At 41.6% G+C, this 21,805-nt stretch overlaps 1 protein-coding gene across 1 annotated transcript; it reads left to right on the top strand.

The window, feature by feature from the left end:
- The first annotated feature begins 6,478 nt into the window (after positions 1–6,478).
- Positions 6,479–21,585, top strand: LOC132891188 (E3 ubiquitin-protein ligase TRIM39-like). The gene is made up of 6 exons (XM_060928654.1): positions 6,479–6,877; positions 8,322–8,417; positions 11,115–11,345; positions 11,475–11,497; positions 11,584–11,702; positions 21,101–21,585. The coding sequence occupies exons 1-6, from the start codon at positions 6,479–6,481 to the stop codon at positions 21,583–21,585; spliced, it is 1,353 nt and encodes a 450-aa protein (XP_060784637.1).
- Positions 21,586–21,805: the final 220 nt, after the last annotated feature.

Genomic DNA, 21,805 nt, shown 5'->3' with positions numbered 1-21,805 from the left:
TACATATCGGCTGCAGAGTGGTTTTGTATGTGTTTCCCCAGACTTCGACACAGTAAGTCAGATATGGCAAAAATAACGAGTAATATAGAGTATGCAAAGATTTGCAATCAAGAATATGTTTTGTTTTCCACAGAATTGCCGAGCACTTTGCCAGTTTTGCTCGTATGTATCCTACATGAGGTTTCCAGCAGACTTTATGATCCAAAATCACACCAAGAAATTTAATTTCCTGTACCATTTCTTTCTTAGTATTGTCTATTATCAATTTTACATTACAGTCTATTTTGTGTCTCCCAAACAACATGATCTTTGTTTTGCTTAGATTTAATGATAATTTATTTTTGTCAAACCAAAGTTTTAGTTTATTTATTTCAGTTGTGATTGTCTCCAAAGTCTGCTGCAAATTCTCACCGGAACAAAAAATATTGGTGTCATCTGCAAACAAAACAAATTTCAGTACTTGCGAAACTCTACATACGTCATTGATATATAATATGAATAATTTCGGACCTAATATTGACCCCTGTGGTACCCCGCATGTAATGTTCATGAAATCAGATTTATGGTCACCTATCTGCACAAACTGTTGCCTGTTTCTTAGATAGCTCGACAGCCAGCTCCACCCAACTCCCCTAACACCACACTTTTCTAGTTTACTTAATAATATACTATGATCAGTGGTATTGAATGCTTTTTTTAGGTCCACAAATACTCCAATTGCTATTTTTTTATTGTCTACACAGTTTGTGATTTCCTCTATTAGTTCCATTAGTGCCATTGATGTTGATCTGTCCGTTCTGAATCCATATTGACTGTCCGTAAGGAGGTTGTGTTTTTCAATTAATTTGTCCAGTCTATCTGAAAAAAGTTTTTTGAGTATTTTGGAGAATTGGGGGAGTAAAGAAACAGGCCTGTAGTTTTTGAAATCGTGTCTATCTCCGGTTTTAAACAATGGTATTACTTTTGCAATTTTCATTTTGTCTGGAAATGTACCTGATTGAAAAGATAAATTGCAGATGTGGGTGAGTGGTTTCACAATTCCCTCAATAACTGTCTTTACTGTTAACATGTCTATATCATTCCAGTCTGCAGAGGTTTTGTTTTTACATTTTCTTACAATTTGTATAATTTCTTCATCATCAGTTGCAGTTAGAAAAATTGTACTTGGATTTCTGTCCCCCATATCTTCTATGTCCCCACATTGTGTTGTCTCGGGTTCCTTTATTTTTGCCGCTAAATCTGGTCCCGAATTTACAAAGAATTGGTTAAAACCATTCACCACATCCTCCATATTATTTATGGTCTTGTCATTTTCAGTGTAGTACTCTGGTTAATTTGTAGTTTTGGATCCATTTCTCACAATACCATTTAGTACAGTCCATATACCTTTAATATTGTTTTTATTTTCTCCACTAATTTGTTATAATAGTCTTTCTTACATATCCTCATAATATTAGTTAATTTATTTTTATATTTTTTATATTTTTCCTCTGCCTCTATAGTTCGATGCTTTAAGAATTGTCTGTATAATATATTTTTCTTTTTGCAGGCATTTTGTAGCCCCTTGGTGACCCACGGACTATTTGTATATTTATGTATATTATTGTATTTCTTTATAGGACAATTTTTATTATATAGTTCATTGAATATTATTAAAAATTCCTCATATGCTTTATCAACATCTTTTTCTTTATAAACTACATTCCAGTCCTGTATCATTAAGTCATTTTTTAGTGCAATCATGGTTTCTTCAGTTTTCACTCTTATATATTTATAATTTTTAGTATCCTTTTTCTTGCTATAATTACCATAATATACATTAAAAATAGGTAGGTGGTCACTGATGTCTGTTAATAGTAGTCCACTCTCTGTATTATTTACCAGGATATTAGTAAATATATTATCTATTAAAATGGTGCTGTGAGAAGTGATCCTGCTTGGTCTGGTAATAGTTGGATACAGTCCCATACTGAACATTGAGTTAATGAACTCTTCTGTCATTTTATGTTTCTTATGATTTAAGAGGTCGATGTTAAAATCACCACAGATGTACATGACCTTCTGTGTTGTTTTTATAAACATACTTTCCATCCAATCTATAAAAACTTCTATGCTTGATCCAGACGATCTGTATATACAGCTCACCGTTATATTTTTCATTTTTTCACAACATATTTCTACTGTAATACACTCCATCCAATCATCAACAGCTACCGTCATTTTATTATTAATTTTATATTCCAAACTATTATCAACATATATTGCCACTCCCCTCCTCTTTTGTTGTTAACTGGTGACTCTAAATTGACCGTAGGTGTGAATGTGAGTGTGAATGGTTGTCTGTGTCTATGTGTCAGCCCTGTGATGACCTGGCAACTTGTCCAGGGTGTACCCCGCCTCTCGCCCATAGTCAGCTGGGATAGGCTCCAGCTTGCCTGCAACCCTGTAGAACAGGATAAAGCAGCTACAGATAATGAGATGAGATGAGATTGTGCATCCTGCTAATGGATTTATACTTATCAAGATAGATGCAGTGGTTTATTTCCACTAAAATGCAGTTACTGCAGGTGGTGTGAAGTTTCAAGTAGTACGAAATGTATACATTTAATAAACAACCATATTTTCCCAAAGAAAAATAAACCTACAACTGTAACTGATTTTTAGTTGTGTTTTTGTTGTTTTGCTTATTTTGATTTAATAACATATAATTTCATGCTTTGTGCCTCTCTTACATATAAGCTCCTGTTTGTTAATAAATCCATATTATATTTAACAATAATTCCTACTTCCTCCTTCAAATAATTCTGGTGATCAGGTGAGTTAAGTTGAAACCAATTGGCTGAGGCACTGAAATTTCATGACATGGTCATGACATTTTAGCCATACTTATGACCTAAAGTTCAAAAAGACAAGTCATATTGCATGCTAACAAGCTGTACATATACAGTTAGGTCCATAAATATTTGGACAGAGACAACATTTTTCTAATTTTGGTTCTGTACATTACCACAATGAATTTTGAACAAAACAATTCAGATGCAGTTGAAGTTCAGACTTTCAGCTTTAATTCAGTGGGTTGAACAAAATGATTGCATACAAATGTGAGGAACTAAAGCATTTTTTAAACACAATCCCTTCATTTCAGGGACTCAAAAGTAATTGGACAAATTAAATAATTGTAAATAAAATGTTCATTTCTAATACTTGGTTGAAAACCCTTTATTGGCAATGACTGCCTGAAGTCTTGAACTCATGGACATCACCAGACGCTGTGTTTCCTCCTTTTTAATGCTCTGCCAAGCCTTTACTGCAGCAGTTTTCAGTTGCTGTTTGTTTGTGGGCCTTTCTGTCTGAAGTTTAGTCTTTAACAAGTGAAATGCATGCTCAATTGGGTTGAGATCAGGTGACTGACTTGGCCATTCAAGAATATTCCACTTCTTTGCTTTAATAAACTCCTTGGTTGCTTTGGCTTTATGTTTTGGGTCATTGTCCATCTGTATTATGAAACACCGACCAATCAGTTTGGCTGCATTTGGCTGGATTTGAGCACACAGTATGTCTCTGAATACCTCAGAATTCATCTGGCTGCTTCTGTCCTGTGTCACATCATCAATAAACACTAGTGACCCAGTGCCACTAGCAGCCATGCATGCCCAAGCCATCACACAGCCTCCACTGTGTTTTACAGATGATGTGGTATGCTTTGGATCATGAGCTGTACCACACCTTTGCCATACTTTTTTCTTTCCATCATTCTGGTAGAGGTTGATCTTGGTTTCATCTGTACAAAGAATGTTCTTCCAGAACTGTGCTGGCTTTTTTAGATGTTTTTTAGCAAAGTCCAATCTAGCCTTTTTATTCTTGAGGCTTATGAGTGGCTTGCACCATGCAGTGAACCCTCAAAATTTACTTTCATGCAGTCTTCTCTTTATGGTAGATTTGGATATTGATACGCGTACTTCCTGGAGAGTGTTGTTCACTTGGTTGGCTGTTGTGAAGGGGTTTCTCTTCACCATGGAAATTATTCTGCGATCATCCACCACTGTTGTCTTCTGTGGGCATCCAGGTCTTTTTGCATTGATGAGTTCACCAGTGCTTTCTTTCTTTCTCAGGATGTACCAAACTGTAGATTTTGCCACTCCTAATATTGTAGCAATTTCTCAGATGGGTTTTTTCTGTTTTCGCAGCTTAAGGTTGGCTTGTTTCACCTGCATGGAGAGCTCCTTTGACCGCATGTTTTCTTCACAGCAAAATCTTCCAAATGCAAGCACCACACCTCAAATCAACTCCAGGCCTTTTATCTGCTTAATTGAGAATGACATAACGAAGGAATTGCCCACACCTGCCCATGAAATAGCCTTTGAGTCAATTGTCCAATTACTTTTGGTCCCTTTAAAAACAGGGTAGCACATGTTAAGGAGCTGAAACTCCTAAACCCTTCATCCAATTTTAATGTGGATACCCTCAAATGAAAGCTGAAAGTCTGGACTTTATGTCCATTATATAACGATAACTTGAATATGTTTCAGTAAACAGGTAAAAAAATAAAATTTGTGTCAGTGTCCAAATATATATGGACCTAACTGTATGGTCTGGGGTCCTCTGGGCTCTCTCCAGTTCCTTTAGTATGATTTACTCAACAATGGTGCCACCACCGTCATATAAAGGAAATATTCTTGAGTAGACACAAAAACACCAAGCCAATAAATGATGTTTAAATATAGATTTCCTATAGAACTTGAGTTTTAATAGAAATTTTCTATCCCATAGAACATAGAAAATTTCTGTGAAAACAAAAAATGTTTTCATAGAAATGTTTGTCTCTATGTGTCAGCCCTGTGATGACCTGGTGACTTGTCCAGGGTGTACCCTGCCTCTCACCCATAGTCAGCTGGGATAGGCTCCAGCTTGCCTGTGACCCTGTAGAACAGGATAAGCAGCTACAGATAATGGATGGATGGATAGAACACTGAGAAAAGCCTATAGAAACCTCTTGTTCTCATCTCATCTCATTATCTCTAGCTACTTTATCCTGCTCTACAGGGTCGCAGGCAAGCTGGAGCCTATCCCATCTGACTACGGGCGAAAGGCGAGGTACACCCTGGACAAGTCGCCAGGTCATCACAGGGCCAACTTCTTGTTCTGTAGGACACAATTCACAGTCTCCTATAGAACCATGCTGAAATCCTATAGAACACCATAGTTCCTACAGAACTTCTATAGGACATTTTTTGCAGGGTGAAGATAAGCTGTAAAAACTTTATCCCTATTTGGTCCATTTGTTCACCTGTAAACCGCACAAATATTGACCATATTTCCAATTGAATCATTTTAGGCTCTTTACTAAACAGCAACTGTTTGTCCTTGACGACAGTTATCAAGGAGGATGAAACCTGTCTCGAATCTCAGAGCATTTTTTAACATAGTTACTGGGAGCCCAAATGGTCTCCCAGTGGCCAGATTTGGTCTCCTAGTCAATGCCAAACCAGCTTCACTGGGAGACCAAATTTTAAACCACATTATGTCTTATCATTTGGTTCAATCAGTTGCAATTAATTAACCAAGTACCATGTAAGTATACATTTAACAAGGAAAACTTGGCACTGTATTAACTATGTTGATATTATGCTGGCTGAAACGAGGATTCGTAATGCGGCAATTTGCATCACAGAATATGCCGCAGCGGTGCAGCCGCATGGACTCTGGGGCCTGTGATTGTATTGCCCAGACCAGTTGGTCTCCTAGTGGAAAATCCTTAAAAAATGCTCTGGTCTTGATGGAGTTTGCCAGTTTGTTACCCTCTACCCTCGCTCACTACCTTGATTGTCTGCTTCATGAATATGGTCAAGAAAATGCATGAGAAGGTCATCAGTAATTGGCTAGAGATCAGGACAATCATTCCAAATTGCCAATAACCTGCAACTTGAACTTGTTGGAGTTGTAAACGTTATGAATGTTACAGGTTGGGAGATTTAAATTTTGCATTTCAATCAATTTTTATTAAAATGCAAAAGCTGGCAAAGGCTCCTGTATGCTTCATTAATCCTTCCATCGTCCAATCGCAATTTTGCGGTCTAATCTGTTTGATGTCCCAAATTGCATTGCGAATCACAGCCTTATTTACTGTAGAAAGTTACTGTGAAAGTATATAAATTTTTGAAACAATGAATTAATTTTAAAAAAATAAAAAACGAGAGCCAAGAACCAGAATAACAATATTAACATAAGGCTTGGTCAGGTCATACTGAACGCAACACTTCAGAAAGTCTAGAGTTCAGCATCCTTATAAGCGCGCTGGTTGCACCTGTCCGGATTAGAGCGCATGTCCTTGAGACGACGCGCAAGTGACAGTTCAAGGCGCGCATGCGCGTGGATGTGACAGCTTCTGATTCTAATTCTGATGTGACAGTGACGTTGAAGCACTGAACATTTGGAACAGAGATAACAACAGCAACAACAACAACAGCAGCAAAATAAAATGGCTTCTACGTTTTCAGAGGAGGATTTCTCCTGTCCTGTGTGCGGTGAAATCTTCAAGGATCCTGTTGTTCTGCACTGCAGTCACAGTGTGTGTAAAGTGTGTTTGCATCAGTTCTGGGAGACCAAAGGATCCAGAGAATGTCCTGTTTGTAGGAGGCAGTCGCCTGTGCATGAACCTCCCATAAACCTGGCTTTAAAGAACCTGTGTGAGATTTTCTTACAGGAGAGAAGTCCGAGATCTTCATCAGAGTCTGAAGCAGTCTGCAGTCTGCACAGTGAGAAACTCAAACTCTTCTGTCTGGATGATCAACAGTTGGTGTGTTTAGTGTGTCGAGATTCAAGAAAACACACCAACCACAAATTGTGCACCATTGATGAGGCAGTAACAGACTGTAAGGTAAATAAAATGGACATATGAACTCATGGGTCACACGTGAACAAATGCTGTTGTTCATAATTATTACATTTACTTTGTAATCAGTTTAGTTTACATGAATTAACTAACAGGGCAGCACGGTGGTGTAGTGGTTAGCACTGTCGCCTCACAGCAAGAAGGTCCTGGGTTCGAGCCCAGCAGCCGATGAGGACATTTCTGTGTGGAGTTTGCATGTTCTCTCCATGTCTGCGTGGGTTTCCTCCAGGTGCTCTGGTTTCCCCCACAGTCCAAAGACAAGCAGGTTAGGCTAATTGGTGGCTCTAAATTGACCGTAGGTGTGAATGGTTGTTTGTCTCTGTGTCAGCCCTGCGATAACCTGGCGACTTGTCCAGGGTGTACCCCACATCTCTCCCATAGTCAGCTGGGATAGGCTCCAGCTTGCCTGCAACCCTGTAGAGCAAGATAAGCAGCTACAGATAATGAATGTGGATGGATGAATGAACTCATGGGTCACATGTGAACAAATGCTGTTGTTCATAATTATTACATTTACTTTGTAATCGGTTTAGTTTATATAAACTAACTAACAGGGCAGCACGGTGGTGTAGTGGTTAGCACTGTCGCCTCACAGCAAGAAGGTCCTGGGTTCAAGCCCAGCAGCCGATGAGGGCCTTTCTGTGTGGAGTTTGCATGTTCTCCCCGTATCTGCGTGGGTTTCCTCTGGGTGCTCCGGTTTCCCCCACAGTCCAAAGACAAGCAGGTTAGGCTAATTGGTGGCTCTAAATTGACCGTAGGTGTGAATGGTTGTTTGTCTCTGTGTCAGCCCTGCGATAACCTGGCGACTTGTCCAGGGTGTACCCCACATCTCTCCCATAGTCAGCTGGGATAGGCTCCAGCTTGCCTGCAACCCTGTAAAGCAGGATAAGTGGCTACAGATAATGGATGGGTGGATGGATGAACTCATGGGTCACATGTGAACAAATGCTGTTGTTCATAATTATTACATTTACTTTCTAATCAGTTTAGTTTACATGAATTAACTAACAGGGCAGCACGGTGGTGTAGTGGTTAGCACTGTCACCTCACAGCAAGAAGGTCCTGGGTTCGAGCCCAGCAGCCGATGAGGTCCTTTCTTTTTGGAGTTTGCATGTTCTCTCCGTGTCTGCGTGGGTTTCTTCCGGGTGCTCTGGTTTCCCCTACAGTCCAAAGACATGCAGGTTAGGCTAATTGGTGGCTCTAAATTGACCATAGGTGTAAATGTGAGTGTAAATGATTGTTTGTCTCTATGCATCAGCCCTGCGATGACTTGCTGACTTGTCCAGGGTGTACCCCGCCTCTCGCCCATAGCTGGGATATGCTCCAGCTTGCCTGTGACCCTGTACAGGATAAGTGGCTAGAGATAATGGATGGAATTAACTAGCATCAAAAACACAGAGTATCCATGCAGTGTGTTAATTTATTTCAGGAGGAGCTCACAACTGCCCTGAAGCACCTACAGGAGAAACTGAAGGTCTTTAAAGACTGTAAACTGAACTGGAGTAAGACTGCAGAACATATAAAGGTTAGAATCAATGACATGGGTTTGCTATTAGCCTGCATCATTCCTCTACTCAAAAATTCAGGTTTTGAATATGTTTTGGTCCCCAGCCTAAATTTGTTCCTTTTCCAATATTCCACCTATGGACAAAAATTGGGCAGTTTGATAATGGTGTATATGGTCCATCTGAACGGTGCATAATTAAATTAATGATGTAAATACACCTTATTTCCATGTCTAGGTATGCAGAAATTTACAGAAAATGTTATAACTATGCTTTGGTACAACAATAACCAATGTTACCAATAACGGTAAATTTAACAGACGATATCGAGATTAAAATTGATCATATTTAACTGCATTAAAGCCATGATCTCATCATAGAGCTGTCGTCATTTCAAGTGAACTACCACTACAAAAAGCCATGGGGGAAGCCATGGCCTACAGGTTAGAGAAGCAACTTTGGGACCAAAAGGTTTGATTCCCTGAACCAGCAGGAAAATGTGTGTGTAGGGGTAGTAAATAAACAACACTTTCCCCTCCCTCTACATCCATGGATGAAGTGCCCTTGAAGGCCTAAACCCTACTGCTCCCCAGGCACTGGGAATGTGTGTGCTCACTACTAAAGATTGGTTCAATGCGGAAAGAATTTCACTGTGCTCTCATGTACCGTATATGTGGCAAAGGCTTAAAAACCAAGCTTATAAAGAAAAATCCACAGCCACAATTCTAAATAAGTTTTTAATAGATTTAACAGTTAAATAAAAAATAAATAAATGAAAATATATCTTCATAATGGCACCTAATAGCTACAGCATAATAGTAAAAAAAAAATATATATATATATATATATATATATATATATATATATATATATATATATATATATATATATATATATATCAAGCTTGAGGTGGACCCCCAAGAAATGTATATATTTTGAACTCAAATTTAAGAAATACAGTGTTGCTTGAAAGTTTGTGAACCCTTTAGAATTTTCTATATTTCTGCATAAATATGACCTAAAACATCATCAGATTTTCACACAAGTCCTAAAAGTAATGAGACCCCAGTTAAACAAATGAGACAAAAATATTATACTTGGTCATTTTTTTACTGAGGAAAATTATCCAATATTATATATTTGTGAGTGGCAAAAGTATGTGAACCTTTGCTTTCAGTATCTGGTGTGACCCCCTTGTGCAGCAATAACTGCAACTAAATGTTTCCGGTAACTGTTGATCAGTCCTGCACACCAGCTTGGAGGAATTTTAGCCCATTCCTCCGTACATAACAGCTTCAGCTCTGGGATGTTGGTGGGTTTCCTCACATGAACTGCTCGCTTCAGGTCCTTCCACAACATTTCGATTGGATTAAGGTCAGGATTTTGACGTGGCCATTCCAAAATATTAACTTTATTCTTCTTTAACCATTCTTTGGTAGAACAACTTGTATGCTTAGGGTCGTTGTCTTGCTGCATGACCCACCTTCTCTTGAGATTCAGTTCATGCACGGATGTCCTGGCATTTTCCTTTAGAATTCGCTGGTATAATTCAGAATTCATTGTTCCATCAATGATGGAAAGCCGTCCTGGCCCAGATGCAGCAAAACAGGCCCAAACCATGATATTACCACCACCATGTTTCACAGATAGTATAAGGTTCTTATGCTGGAATGCAGTGTTTTCCTTTCTCCAAACATAACGCTTTTCATTTAAGCCAAAAAGTTCTATTTTGGTCTCATCCGTCCACAAAACATTTTTCCAATAGCCTCCTGGCTTGTCCACATGATCTTTAGCAAACTGCAGATGAGCAGCAATGTTATTTTTGGAGAGCAGTGGGTTTCTCCCTGCAACCCTGCCATGCACACCATTGTTGTTCAGTGTTCTCCTGATGGTGGACTCATGAACATGAACATTAGCCAATGTGACAGAGGCCTTCAATTGCTTAGAAGTTACCCTGGGGTCCTTTGTGACCTCGCCAACTATTACAAGCCTTGTTCTCGGAGTGATCTTAGTTGGTCAACCACTCCTGGGGAGGGTAACAATGGTCTTGAATTTCCTCCATTTGTACACAATCTGTCTGACTGTGGATTGGTGGAGTCCAAATGCTTTAGAGATGGTTTTGTAACCTTTTCCAGCCTGATGAGCGTCAACAACGCTTTTTCTGAGGTCCTCAGAAATCTCCTTTGTTCATGCTGTGATACCCTTCTACAAACATGTGTTGTGAAGATCAGACTTTGATAGATCTCTGTTCTTTAAATAAAAAGGGTGCCCACTCACACCTGATTGTCATCCCATTGATTGAAAACACCTGACTCTAATTTCACCTTCAAATTAACTGCTCATCCTCGAGTTTCACATACTTTTGCCACTCACAGATATGTAATATTGGATCATTTTCCTCAATAAATAAATGACCAAGTATAATATTTTTTGTCTCATTTGTTTAACTGGGTTCTCTTTATCTACTTTTAGGACTTGTGTGAAAATCTGATGTTGTTTTAGGTTATATTTATGCAGAAATATAGAAAATTCTAAAGGGTTCACAAACTTTCAAACACCACTGTATTTTTCAAGGCATTTTATTTTGGTCAATGGTACATAATTAGGATGGAGACAGATTCATTTAAACACCTTGCGAGGTTTGATGCACCCTAATAATTATATTTTGCATCATTGCATATTCAGTTACATTTCATTTGATTTCCTCTTCACTGCAGATTCAGGCCCAACATACAAAGTGTCAGATTAAGGAGGAGTTTGCAAAGCTTCACAGGAATCTACGAGATGAAGAGACAGTCAGGATCACTGCACTGAGAGATGAAGAGGAGCAGAAGAGTCAGATGATGAAGGAGAAGATTGAGAAGCTGAGCAAAGACATATCATCTCTTTCAGACACAATCAAAGCCATAGAAGAGGAGATGAGAGCTGAAGACATCTCATTGCTACAAGTGAGGTTCATTTAGTCAGTATTTATACTGTGAGAAAGTAAAACTTCTTTCCATCATCAGAAACATCACCATTTCCATGGTGTAAAAATGTAAATCATATCCCCTGATATTTGCTTTGTTGTTTTACAGAACTACAAGGACATAGTGAAAAGGTGAGTGATGTGCTTCTTGTCTCTCTCGTTCTCTGTGTTTCTGAGTCCAATCCAAAAGCAACACTGACTCCTGAATGTTTTTGCAGAGCCCAGTGCACATTGCAGCATCCAGAGGAGCTTTCAGGAGCACTGATCCATGTGGCAAAACATCTGGCCAACCTGCAGTTCAGAGTCTGGGAGAAGATGCATGACACTGTCCAATACAGTAAGGCACTTACGTGTGTGTGTGTGTGTGTGTGTGTGTTGAACATGAACATTTTTTTTCTTTTTTCTTTCTATTTTTCTGCCTTTGTTAGTAACCCTAATGTGGTCGTTATGATGTTTCATTTGTATACTGTTTTGCTGTTGTTGTCATTATTACTTCCGCCAAGGAGGTTATGTTTTCGGTAGTGTTGGTTTGTTTGTTTGTTGGGTTGTCTGTTAGCAACATTATGGAAAAAGTTATGAATGGATTGCTCTGAAATTTTTTCCAGAGGTGTGGCTGGGCGCAAGTAACAATCCATTAAATTTTGGCGGTGATCCAGATCACCTTCTGGATCCCGGATTTTTTAAAAGGATACTTGGCGGAGGTCTGCACTCTCCGAGTGCTTTTCTAGTTATGTTATGTGTTTACTTTTCATTTTGAACTCATGTAAGGGAACTCTTATTTTGAAAAGCTTCTTTTGCCATCAGTAGCGATGGGCAACAGGTGGGTTGCCTCCGACATCACATCCGTTTCATTAGATATGCAAGATATAAAGTGGTGGTCAGCTGAACTCACTGTTTGTAAAGCGTTACTATGACTGGGGCACCTTGCTAGTCATTAAAATGCCCTACGCTTGTGTTTTGCACTGTTTGAATCAAACAAACCATGAAACTGAAAAAGTTTCTTCGGGGTTCCCAGTGAAGTGATTAAGGGTGAAAGAGCAAAGGATTTTACCAAAAGACAAGAAAGGAAACCTTTCTTGAACCTTTGGCTGCAATGGAAGGGAGTGGAGTTGAAGAATGCTTGAGTTTGTAGTGATCACTTCAGTAAAGGTCTGTAAATTCCTCTGAATTATTTTGTTTGCATTCGGAAATGACTTTTCTCCCCATTTTCTGTTAGTTTGTGATGTTTTGAAGTTCAGGAGATGCTTTGGTCCTCAGATGTGGTTTTTTTTACTGTTTGATTGTGGTCGCTATACTGTAAACTAACGTGTATATAATACACGTAATACCCAGGTCTTTAAAGGGGTTTCTGTGGATCTTTGTAAATAATTCTGCTGGAAGAGAAGAGCAGGGAGGATTGAGAATCGAGTGGCTGTGGTTTTTTTACACCTGATACTAAAACTTCGCAGACCATCGCAAATATGTGTACAATAAAAAACAAAAATGCCTAATTACCCAGGCATAAACAATACAGGATTTATCTTGTAGTGTCTTGATCCTCAGATCTTTAACCCAGCCACATATAAAAAGTTGTATGCCTCCATACTCTTCCAGGTTTTCATCTATTTGTCCATGTAGAATGATGTCTGCAGTACCAGGTAGTTTGAGATGTCGGGGAACTCAATGGATGGATAATTTTCCAACTCATAGGAAAAAGCCTTCTTTTTTGATGTGTAAGGATCTATCCCATTGCAAAGAGCAACTTTCTGAAGGTATCTTTACCATGCATTGCCCTCTAAAAAATAGTCAGAGACAGTTTCACTGGCTTTTTACAAAACGGCAGCACAATTGGTTGTGGTTCTGGTTGGCTACTGTATAAATTCCACAGACAGGATGTAACATGTCGGTACAAGTCGAGTGAGTGGGATATTAATTTTTGAACAGGGATTTTTGGATGACATTACCCAGGTCAACTGTCTGCAGTCTGGAATTGGTTTGCCTGACCACCACTTCATTCACCAGAAGTAAACTCATAAGCAAAAGTCACGTGACTGAAAACAACCTATACCACTGATTTTTTTCTTTTCAGTCTGATACCAAGTTATATTAGAGTTAGTATCCTGATAGATACCGATATTTTTAGAAGTTTTCTTGTGTAGAGAAAAACAGGAAATATTTATAATTTTATGATCAAATTTGTAAATGCAGACATCATAAGTTGTACCTAAAAGCTTTGGCACTACTAGATCTATGAAAAACTATAAAATATCAGACTTAATTTTGTTTTTCATGTTTAATAGCAACAATGATAAAAACACAGGAGTTATTCTTCACATAAATAGGTTAAAAATGTTCAACACATATCTTCACATAGACTGAGATTTTGGGTAATTGCCCTTTCGATAAAAGTAATGCATTTGTGCTGAAATGATAGCTGACAAGCATTATAGTCACCTCTGTGACACTGCATGCAGAAATGTTCCACAGTGGCACTGCTTCTGGGTATCACGTTGCATAGTCCATCAGGACCAAAATAAAGTGATGCCCTCATGCAGACTGGTCTAATGGTCCGATGAAATCCATCCCAATTCTTTCGAAGGAAGTCTCAATTAGGAGAAGAGGGCGCAAAGGCGCCTTTGGCATGGCAACCAGCCTCACCAACTGGCATTTGTGGCATGCTGCACACCACCTACAGACATCCCTGTGAATCCCAAGCCAATAAAAATGGGCCATGAGATGGGCTCGTGGTTTTTTTTTTTTCCCTCTCCTCTTTTCTCCCGCCCGAGGTGTCCGGCCACGGCGATATAATGAGCCGCATGGAATGAGTTCCCTACAGCTCTTTGGGATTAACATTTGAGTCTTTTTTTTTTTCCCATCGGTTAGGTGTCCTATGTCACTAAGTACTTGATTGTCCTATATAACATTTGGCTGGAGAAGTTGACCATCAACTATTCTCACTTGGTCAAAAGCACTACGCAAAGTCTCGCCTCACACTTGCTCCAAAGGGCAATCCTCTAGGGAATTCCTTAAAGAGAGGGGAAGGCAGGGATGCTCCCTCCATGTCACTGTGATGCGAGGCTGATGCAGATGGCTCTGAGAGGTCTTCCCCAGCTAATGTTACACCAGGATCTCCCCATGATGTGCTGCTGCAGGACCCACCCACCGCTATGCACTCCATTACATTCCTAAACCCAGGCAAATCAGTTCCCAGAATTAGTGGGTGGGTGAGGCATGGGTTAACCACCACCTCTACACTATATTTTGTCCCCCGAAAGTGAATGCGAACCAGCACCAGTGGGTATTCATGAACATCCCCATGTACACACAGAACCTTCACAAACCTGCTGCACCCAATGCTTCACCTTGAATCATGTCTTAGTGAATGGAGGTTCAATTATAGTCTGAATCCACCAATGCGTGACATGTATTCCCTTGGATACTCACCGGTATGTGATATGTTTTGGCCCGATCGAGGGCACTCACTGGCGTGTTGGAGATCCAGACCACTGCCCCAACTTCCATTGCATGGCACTGATCCTGGAAGTGTCCAGGTTCCCTGCAGCACCAGGATACCGGCCCAGGCTTCACTCCTGCACTGGCGGCTTGGGGATCACTCACCTGGGAGGAAGATGACACAAACACAAGCAGAGGGAGGGAGGGGGACACCATAGGCTCAGCAAGTGGGCTGCGGGGGGTTTGGTCCAGCCCCTGCTTCTGTGGTACAGGGACAGGACAGTGGGGGACAAGGAGTGAGAGAGAGCCAGGAAGTCCATCTAGCACTGGAACTGCCACGAGATGGTCCTCTGCCTATGTGATCACTCAATCCAGAGATGCCAGCTAGTGGCACTGGACCCACTCCGCTGTCCCTTCTGGCAGCTAAGTGATGAACTGTTCCAGTGCCACTGGATACTCACTGGTATGCGATATGTTTTGGCCCGATCGAGGGCACTCACTGGCGTGTTGGAGATCCAGACCACTGCCCCAACTTCCATTGCATGGCACTGATCCTGGAAGTGTCCAGGTTCCCTGCAGCACCAGGATACTGGCCCAGGCTTCACTCCTGCACTGGCGGCTTGGGGATCACTCACCTGGGAGGAAGTCTTGGTCTTCTGCCCTCAGCCACGACTGGCAGGTGTCCTGGAGCTGTTGGCCGAATGCAAATGGCCGGCCAACCTCTTCCAGAGTGAGTGTGCGGAAGCACTGTCTGTGTTGCTCGGGAATGCAGCTGACATGTTGCAGGATAGGTCGGCATATTCCAGCCTGTTGTCAGTGGAGAGCTGCATTCCCCCAGTCAGTAGCAGCAGTAGGTGAGCCACTCACTCCTCGAATGGCCACCCCCATGCCTCCGCGGCTTGCTCAGAGAGTGGCAGGAATGCCTCAGGATCATTGTGTGGGCCCATTTTTGTCTGGGTGATGTGGGGGAAGCCCATAGACATGGCAGCTGGAGTGCCCGCTGATGCAAGCAGGTTCCAGAATGCCTAATGATCTGCCTGCTGAGCCTGCAACAAGGCCTCAAAGCACTGCTCCTGTTGTTGAAGGATAAGCAGCATTTGGTGCTGGTTTTGCTGCACTGCATCGAGGGCATAGATGACATCCTTAAATGGCAAGGACTCTGTATGGGCAGTTCCCTTCAGTGTCCCAGGTTTTTGCACCAGTGTAACAGTCTCTGTCATGGATGGAACAGTGAAGCACTTGACAGGTGGGATAACTGCAGGACAATCATTTTTATTCAGAATTGAGTTTATTGCCAAGTACAATTGAGTTTATTGCCTTGTTATCACATACAAGGAATTTGCTTTGGTGCTTGGTGCTTGAATAATTAAGTTCAAGGAATTTAAAAATGGACAAAAGTACTTGTATAAATAAAATAAAAAATAATAAGAATCTAAAATATACAACTTTGAAAAATACATATTTAAGGAGTATGTGCATGGGTTGTTTTGAAGTCCAAGCTGTCCAATATGTCCCAGAATGTGCAAAAATAGGTCACAGGATGAAAAAGAGTCATGACACGAATGTGCAAGAGGAGAATATGTGCAGTGGGTTAAATAAATAACCTAGCTGTACAGTGTGTACCGGACTGTGCAATGAATGTTCACAGGATGATGATACATGACATGACCATGAACGTGCAAAATTGCAGTTCAGAGAAGTGCATTTCTATTACACAATGAGAGTGTGAGTTAAGAGTTTAGTCAATGAGGTCCCTGACCTTATTGACAAGGCCAGCTGCAATGGGGAAAAAGCTGGCCTTTTGGTTCTGATTGACTGCAACCTCTTACTACAGGGGAATGTCTCAAAGTTTGCATCTGGGATGAGAGGGAGTTGGCCACAATCCTGTCTGCTCTCCTCAGGGTCCTGGACTCATACAGGTCCTGAAGAAGTGGAAGGTTGCAGTCAATTGTCCTCTTGGCAGAGCGAATGATATGCTACAGTCTGCTCTTGTCCCTGGCAGTCATAGCAGCATACTAGACAGTGATGGAGGAGGTAAGAATTGACTCAATGATAGCGGTGTAAAAGTGCACTATTATTGTCTTTGGCAGATCAAACTTCTTCACCTGCTACAGGAAGTACATCCTTTGCTGTGCTTTCTTGGTGAGAGGGCAGATATTCATCTCCCACTTGAGGTCCTGAGTGATTGTAGTGCCCAGGAAGTGGAAATACTCCACAGATGTTACTGGGGAGTCAAACAGGGTGATGGGGGAGGGTGTGGCAGAGCTCCTCCTGAAGTCGAATCATCTCCACTGTCTTTAGAGCATTGAGCTCAAAGTTGTTCTACCTGCACCAGGGCACCAGATGGTCAATTTTCCACCTGAAAGCGGATTCCTCCTCATCCAAGATGAATCCAATGAGGGTGGTGTCATCTGCAAACTTTAGGAGATTGACAGACTGATGACTGGAGGTGCAGATGTTTGTGTACAGGGAGAAGAGTAGAGGAGAGAGGACACAGCCTGGGGGGGAATCTGGTGCTGATGGTTTGGGAGTCAAAAATGTGTTTTCCTAGCTTCATGTCTTGCTTCCTGTTAGACAGATAGTTGGTGATCCCCCTGCAGGTGGAGTCAGGCACACTAAGCTGGGAGAGCTTGTCCTGCAGAAGAGGTGGGATGGTGTTGAGGGCAGGTCTAAAATCCACAAGCAGGATCCTAGCATAGGTTCCTGAGGAGTCCTGGTCCTGGAGGATGACATGAAGAGCCATGTTAACAGCATTGTCTACAGATGTGTTGGATCTGTAGGTGAACTGCATGGGGCCCAGGAGTGGGTCAGTGATGACTAAGATCGTAAAGCACAAGGCACTCAAAGGATTTCATAACCACAGAAGTCAGAGTGATGGGTCTGTGATCCTTGGCTTTTTGGGGATGGGGATAATGGTGGAGGCCTTAAAGCAGGCTGGCACGTGGCATGTCTCCAGTGATGTGTTTTAAGATATCAGTGAACACTGGAAACAGTTGATTCAGCACAGTGCTTCAGGGTAATTGGTGAGACAGAGTCCGGACCTGCTGCTCTGAGATGGTTCAGCTTCTTAAAGAGCTTGATGTCCCTCTCACAAATGGAGACACTTGAGGCTGTGGTGGGGTGGGCCTCCAGCATTAGAGGTTGTAGAGAGTCCCTGGCAGAAGTAAAGATGGGGGTGGTGGGCAGGAGCTGGAGTGTGCACTCCCCAAATGCCTCACTTGCACGTTCCACAGTACCTCCCATTCGTTCCTTTCTCAGTGCTCCATAGCAATGGAACTCCAGGTGTTTGCTTTCCCTTCTGAGAGCTCTCATGCAGCATATGTTATCATGCTTTTAATGGGAAAGTCATGTGAGTGGGAAACAGCTGTCTGGGACACCAGGGCTCCTTGCTATTCAAGCTTTAAGGAGTTTATGAAAGAAATGCAGGAGGTTTTTGACTGTTCTCCCAAGGGCACAGAGGCAGCTAGACAGCTAATGGGGCAGAAGCCAAGATCCCGATCAGTTTTGATTGTTATTGAAGTCCGAATCCTAGCCAGGGCAGCAGATTGGAACACTAGTGCCTCATATGACACCTTCTATCATTAGCCAAATCATGTCATCCTGGATGAGATTGTGCCTCATGACCTTCCTGAGAGCCTGGATGGCCTGATGGACTTTGCTGGTTAGATGAACGCGTGCTTACAGCTGTGCAATTGGAGAAGAAGCCATAGGTTAAAACCTGGGAAGGTCCCACCTCTGATGAATCAGAGCCCATGTCATTGTGCAGGACCTGGGTCACTCGAGAAGAAAGAAGGCACTGTCGTGAGACTAGTTCCTGCTTTTGCTGTGGACTTTCTGGACATTTTATCTCCCATTGCCTGGTAAGAAGGTCTGCCCACAAGTATATACAGAGATACAGCTGCCTGTTTCTACATGTTCTTCCCCTGCCAAAGGTCAGCATTGTGTGTCAAGCTAATTTTTCAGAATTATCTTGACATGCAATCAAGATAATTTTGATTCAGTCTGTCAAAGCCTCATTGACTCTGGTGCAGACCAGAGTTTTATCAAGACTTCCTGGCATTTACTTACGAGAATTAGATTGTCCCCTTGTGACCAGAGCTCTGAACAGGGCTGAACTCAGTCCCATCTCCCACATCACAGACCTGGTAACTTTGAAGGTCTCTGGTAACTACATCGAATCAATTTCTTTCCATGCCTTGAATGATTCTCTTGAGCCTATTGCGCTTGGCCTCCCCTGGTTACAACTACACAATCCCCACATCAACTGGAGTGATGGGACCATCCTCTTATGGAGTACTTGCTGCCCGGCTACCTGCCTTTCTTCGGCTCGGACTCCTGGCCTTTCAAGTTATCAGCCCCAATGAAACCATGGAGCTTCCTAATGTGCCTCTCAAATGTCTGGACCTTTGTCTGGTATTCAGCAAGGCTTGCGCCACTTCACTTCCCTGATCGGCCTTACGATTGCACCATAGAACTGTTGCCTGGGACCACTCCTCCCAAAGGACATATCTATTCTCTGTCCCCTCTGGAAAGAGAGGCTAAGGACAAATACATTGCCGAGTCTAACAGCTGGCATTATCCATCCACCATTGTCCCTGGCAGGAGAAGGGGTGGGGTTTTTTTTGTTTTGTTTCTTTTTTGTGGAGAAGAAGACAGATAAGTCTCTCAGGCCCTGCACTGACTATTGGGGACTTGATGCTATCAAAGTCAAGAACCAGTACCCCTTACCAATCACTTCCACAGCCTTCAAATTACTATAGGGGACTCCATTTTTCTCCAAATAGGACCACTACAGTGCCTATCACCTGGTGTGAAGAAGAGAAGGGGATGAGTGAAAAATCATATTTAATCACTATGAATACTTGGTTCTTCAATTTGGGCTTACTAATGCTCCCTTTGTCTTTCAAACTCTAATCAATGATGTCCTACGAGATTTCGTGAACCAATTTGCCTTCATATGTTTAAACGATGTTCTCATCTTTTCTCTTTCTCATTTGAAACTCCTTGATTCCACATCAGGCAAGTCCTGCAATGACTCCTGGAGAATCATTTTTTTTGCCAAGGCAGAAAAGTGTGAGTTCCACAAGCGCACTGATTCTTTTCTGGGCTTTGCAGTATCCCCAGGAGTGATTCACATGGGCCCCAACAAGGTCAATGGGGTCTCTCAGTGGCCTGTTCCCTCCTCCTCTAAGGAATTGCAGCGCTTCTTGGAGTTCTCTAATTTCTATTGATGGTTTATCAGAAACTATACCTACATTGCCCCTCTTCTGACCAAGCTCACATCTTCCAAGCGCCCCTTTTCTTGGACTAACCATGCCACGACTACCTTTACCTCACTAAAGAGCAGGTTCACCATGGCACCCATTTTCATGATCCCTGACCCAGCCACCCAGTTTGTGTTTCGGCCTTCAGGTCACGACAATCCTATTATCACTGGTTACCTTGGTAATGCCTGCCTCTCTGAAAAGCTTCTGTTTGAGAAATGTGCTTCACTCTATCAGAAGTGGAGCTAACTTCTTGCTCTTTCTCTGCCTCTCCTCGTTTCTGCTCTACATCTTCATGCTCTTTTGTGTGGCAATTTAAGCATTTCAACAGGCTTGCAGTATTACAACAATACCTGACAGTTTCTTTTTTTTTGTAACATATGTCACATTTTGCTTCAGTGTTGTTCAACAGTGAAATAGCTCCAAACAATGCTTCAGTTCCTCTTTGCCATTGTGTAACTGCTGGAGAATTGGCAGGATCTGTTTCTCTGCGTGGCATGTTCTTTACTACTGCCTGACTACTGCTGTTGTTGAGAGCAGAGTGAGAAGGTGGAAGGAAAAGTAGTTCCTAACCAATAATTTAAAAAATGAGCAAAAAATAAAATTAATTAAATAAGCGCTTTAAAGCTATACCTGTTATCCATTTTTTAATAAAAGGATTGATTTTCAAAATTGAACCATCAAGATCAAAATATTGATATTTTGGGATTGATCTGCCTATCCTTAGCCTGACGCATGAGCAGAGGGACTGAGTGAAAAAATGGAGCAGTTTAACATTTTACAAAAGTTTGAGAATTACAGTTATAAAGATTGTTTGTTTAAATTTGTAATTTAAACACAAAGAAAAAGACACAAAGCATGTTAAGTTATGCATGTTTATTAATCAACTTTGGAATTACAGTTTTAATTTCTTTGGTTTAGGCAAATGTTAGCTAGTTCCATGCTAATGTAAAGATTAAGTTGGATTAGCTCCATCAAAACAAAATGTAAAAAGGTGTGTGTGTGTGTGTGTGTGTGTGTGTGTGTGTGTTTGTTTCAGCACTTGTAACTCTGGACCCCAACACTGTTCATCCTGAACTCATTGTATCTGATGATCTGACCAGTGTGAGACTCAGTGATGAGGAACAGATACTTCCTGATAATCCAGAGAGGTTTGATAGCTATTGGTGCATCCTAGGTTCTGAGGGCTTTAACTCAGGCACACACTGCTGGGATGTTGAAGTTGGAGATTGTACATACTGGATTGTAGGTGTGATGACAGCATCTGTTCAGAGGAAGGGGGACATATTCTCCAGAAATGGAATCTGGTATGTGGGGTATTATGATGGTGAATATAGTGCACGTTCTACACCACAGTCGGTCACTCTCCTCTCAGTAGCACAGAAACTCCAGAGAATCAGAGTGAAGCTGGACTGGGAAAGAGGAAAGCTGTCATTCGCCGACCCTCTCACTAACGCACACTTGCACACTTTCTCGCACACGTTTACAGATAAATTATTGCCATTCCTACGTGTGTTTGGTTAAGAATCTTTTCTAAAAATCCTCCCACTTCAGTGTTCTCTGTAAGGGTGAATCTGGAGAGGGTTTCCCGAAAGATTCTTAATGCTAAGAGCGTCTTTAACTATCTCTTAAGAACCATTTTTAAGCTAACATGGTTTTCCCAAACACCGCTGTAGCCAAATTAGTACTTTAGTTCACTCTGTGAAGATTTCGCTTGCAGCCAAATACACAGAATGCACATGCA

This window comes from Neoarius graeffei, chromosome 9 (genome assembly GCF_027579695.1).
Source record: "Neoarius graeffei isolate fNeoGra1 chromosome 9, fNeoGra1.pri, whole genome shotgun sequence".
Lineage (NCBI taxonomy): Eukaryota > Metazoa > Chordata > Actinopteri > Siluriformes > Ariidae > Neoarius > Neoarius graeffei.
The sequence above is the reverse complement of the archived record's forward strand: the minus strand, read 5'-3'. Positions and strand labels throughout refer to the sequence as shown.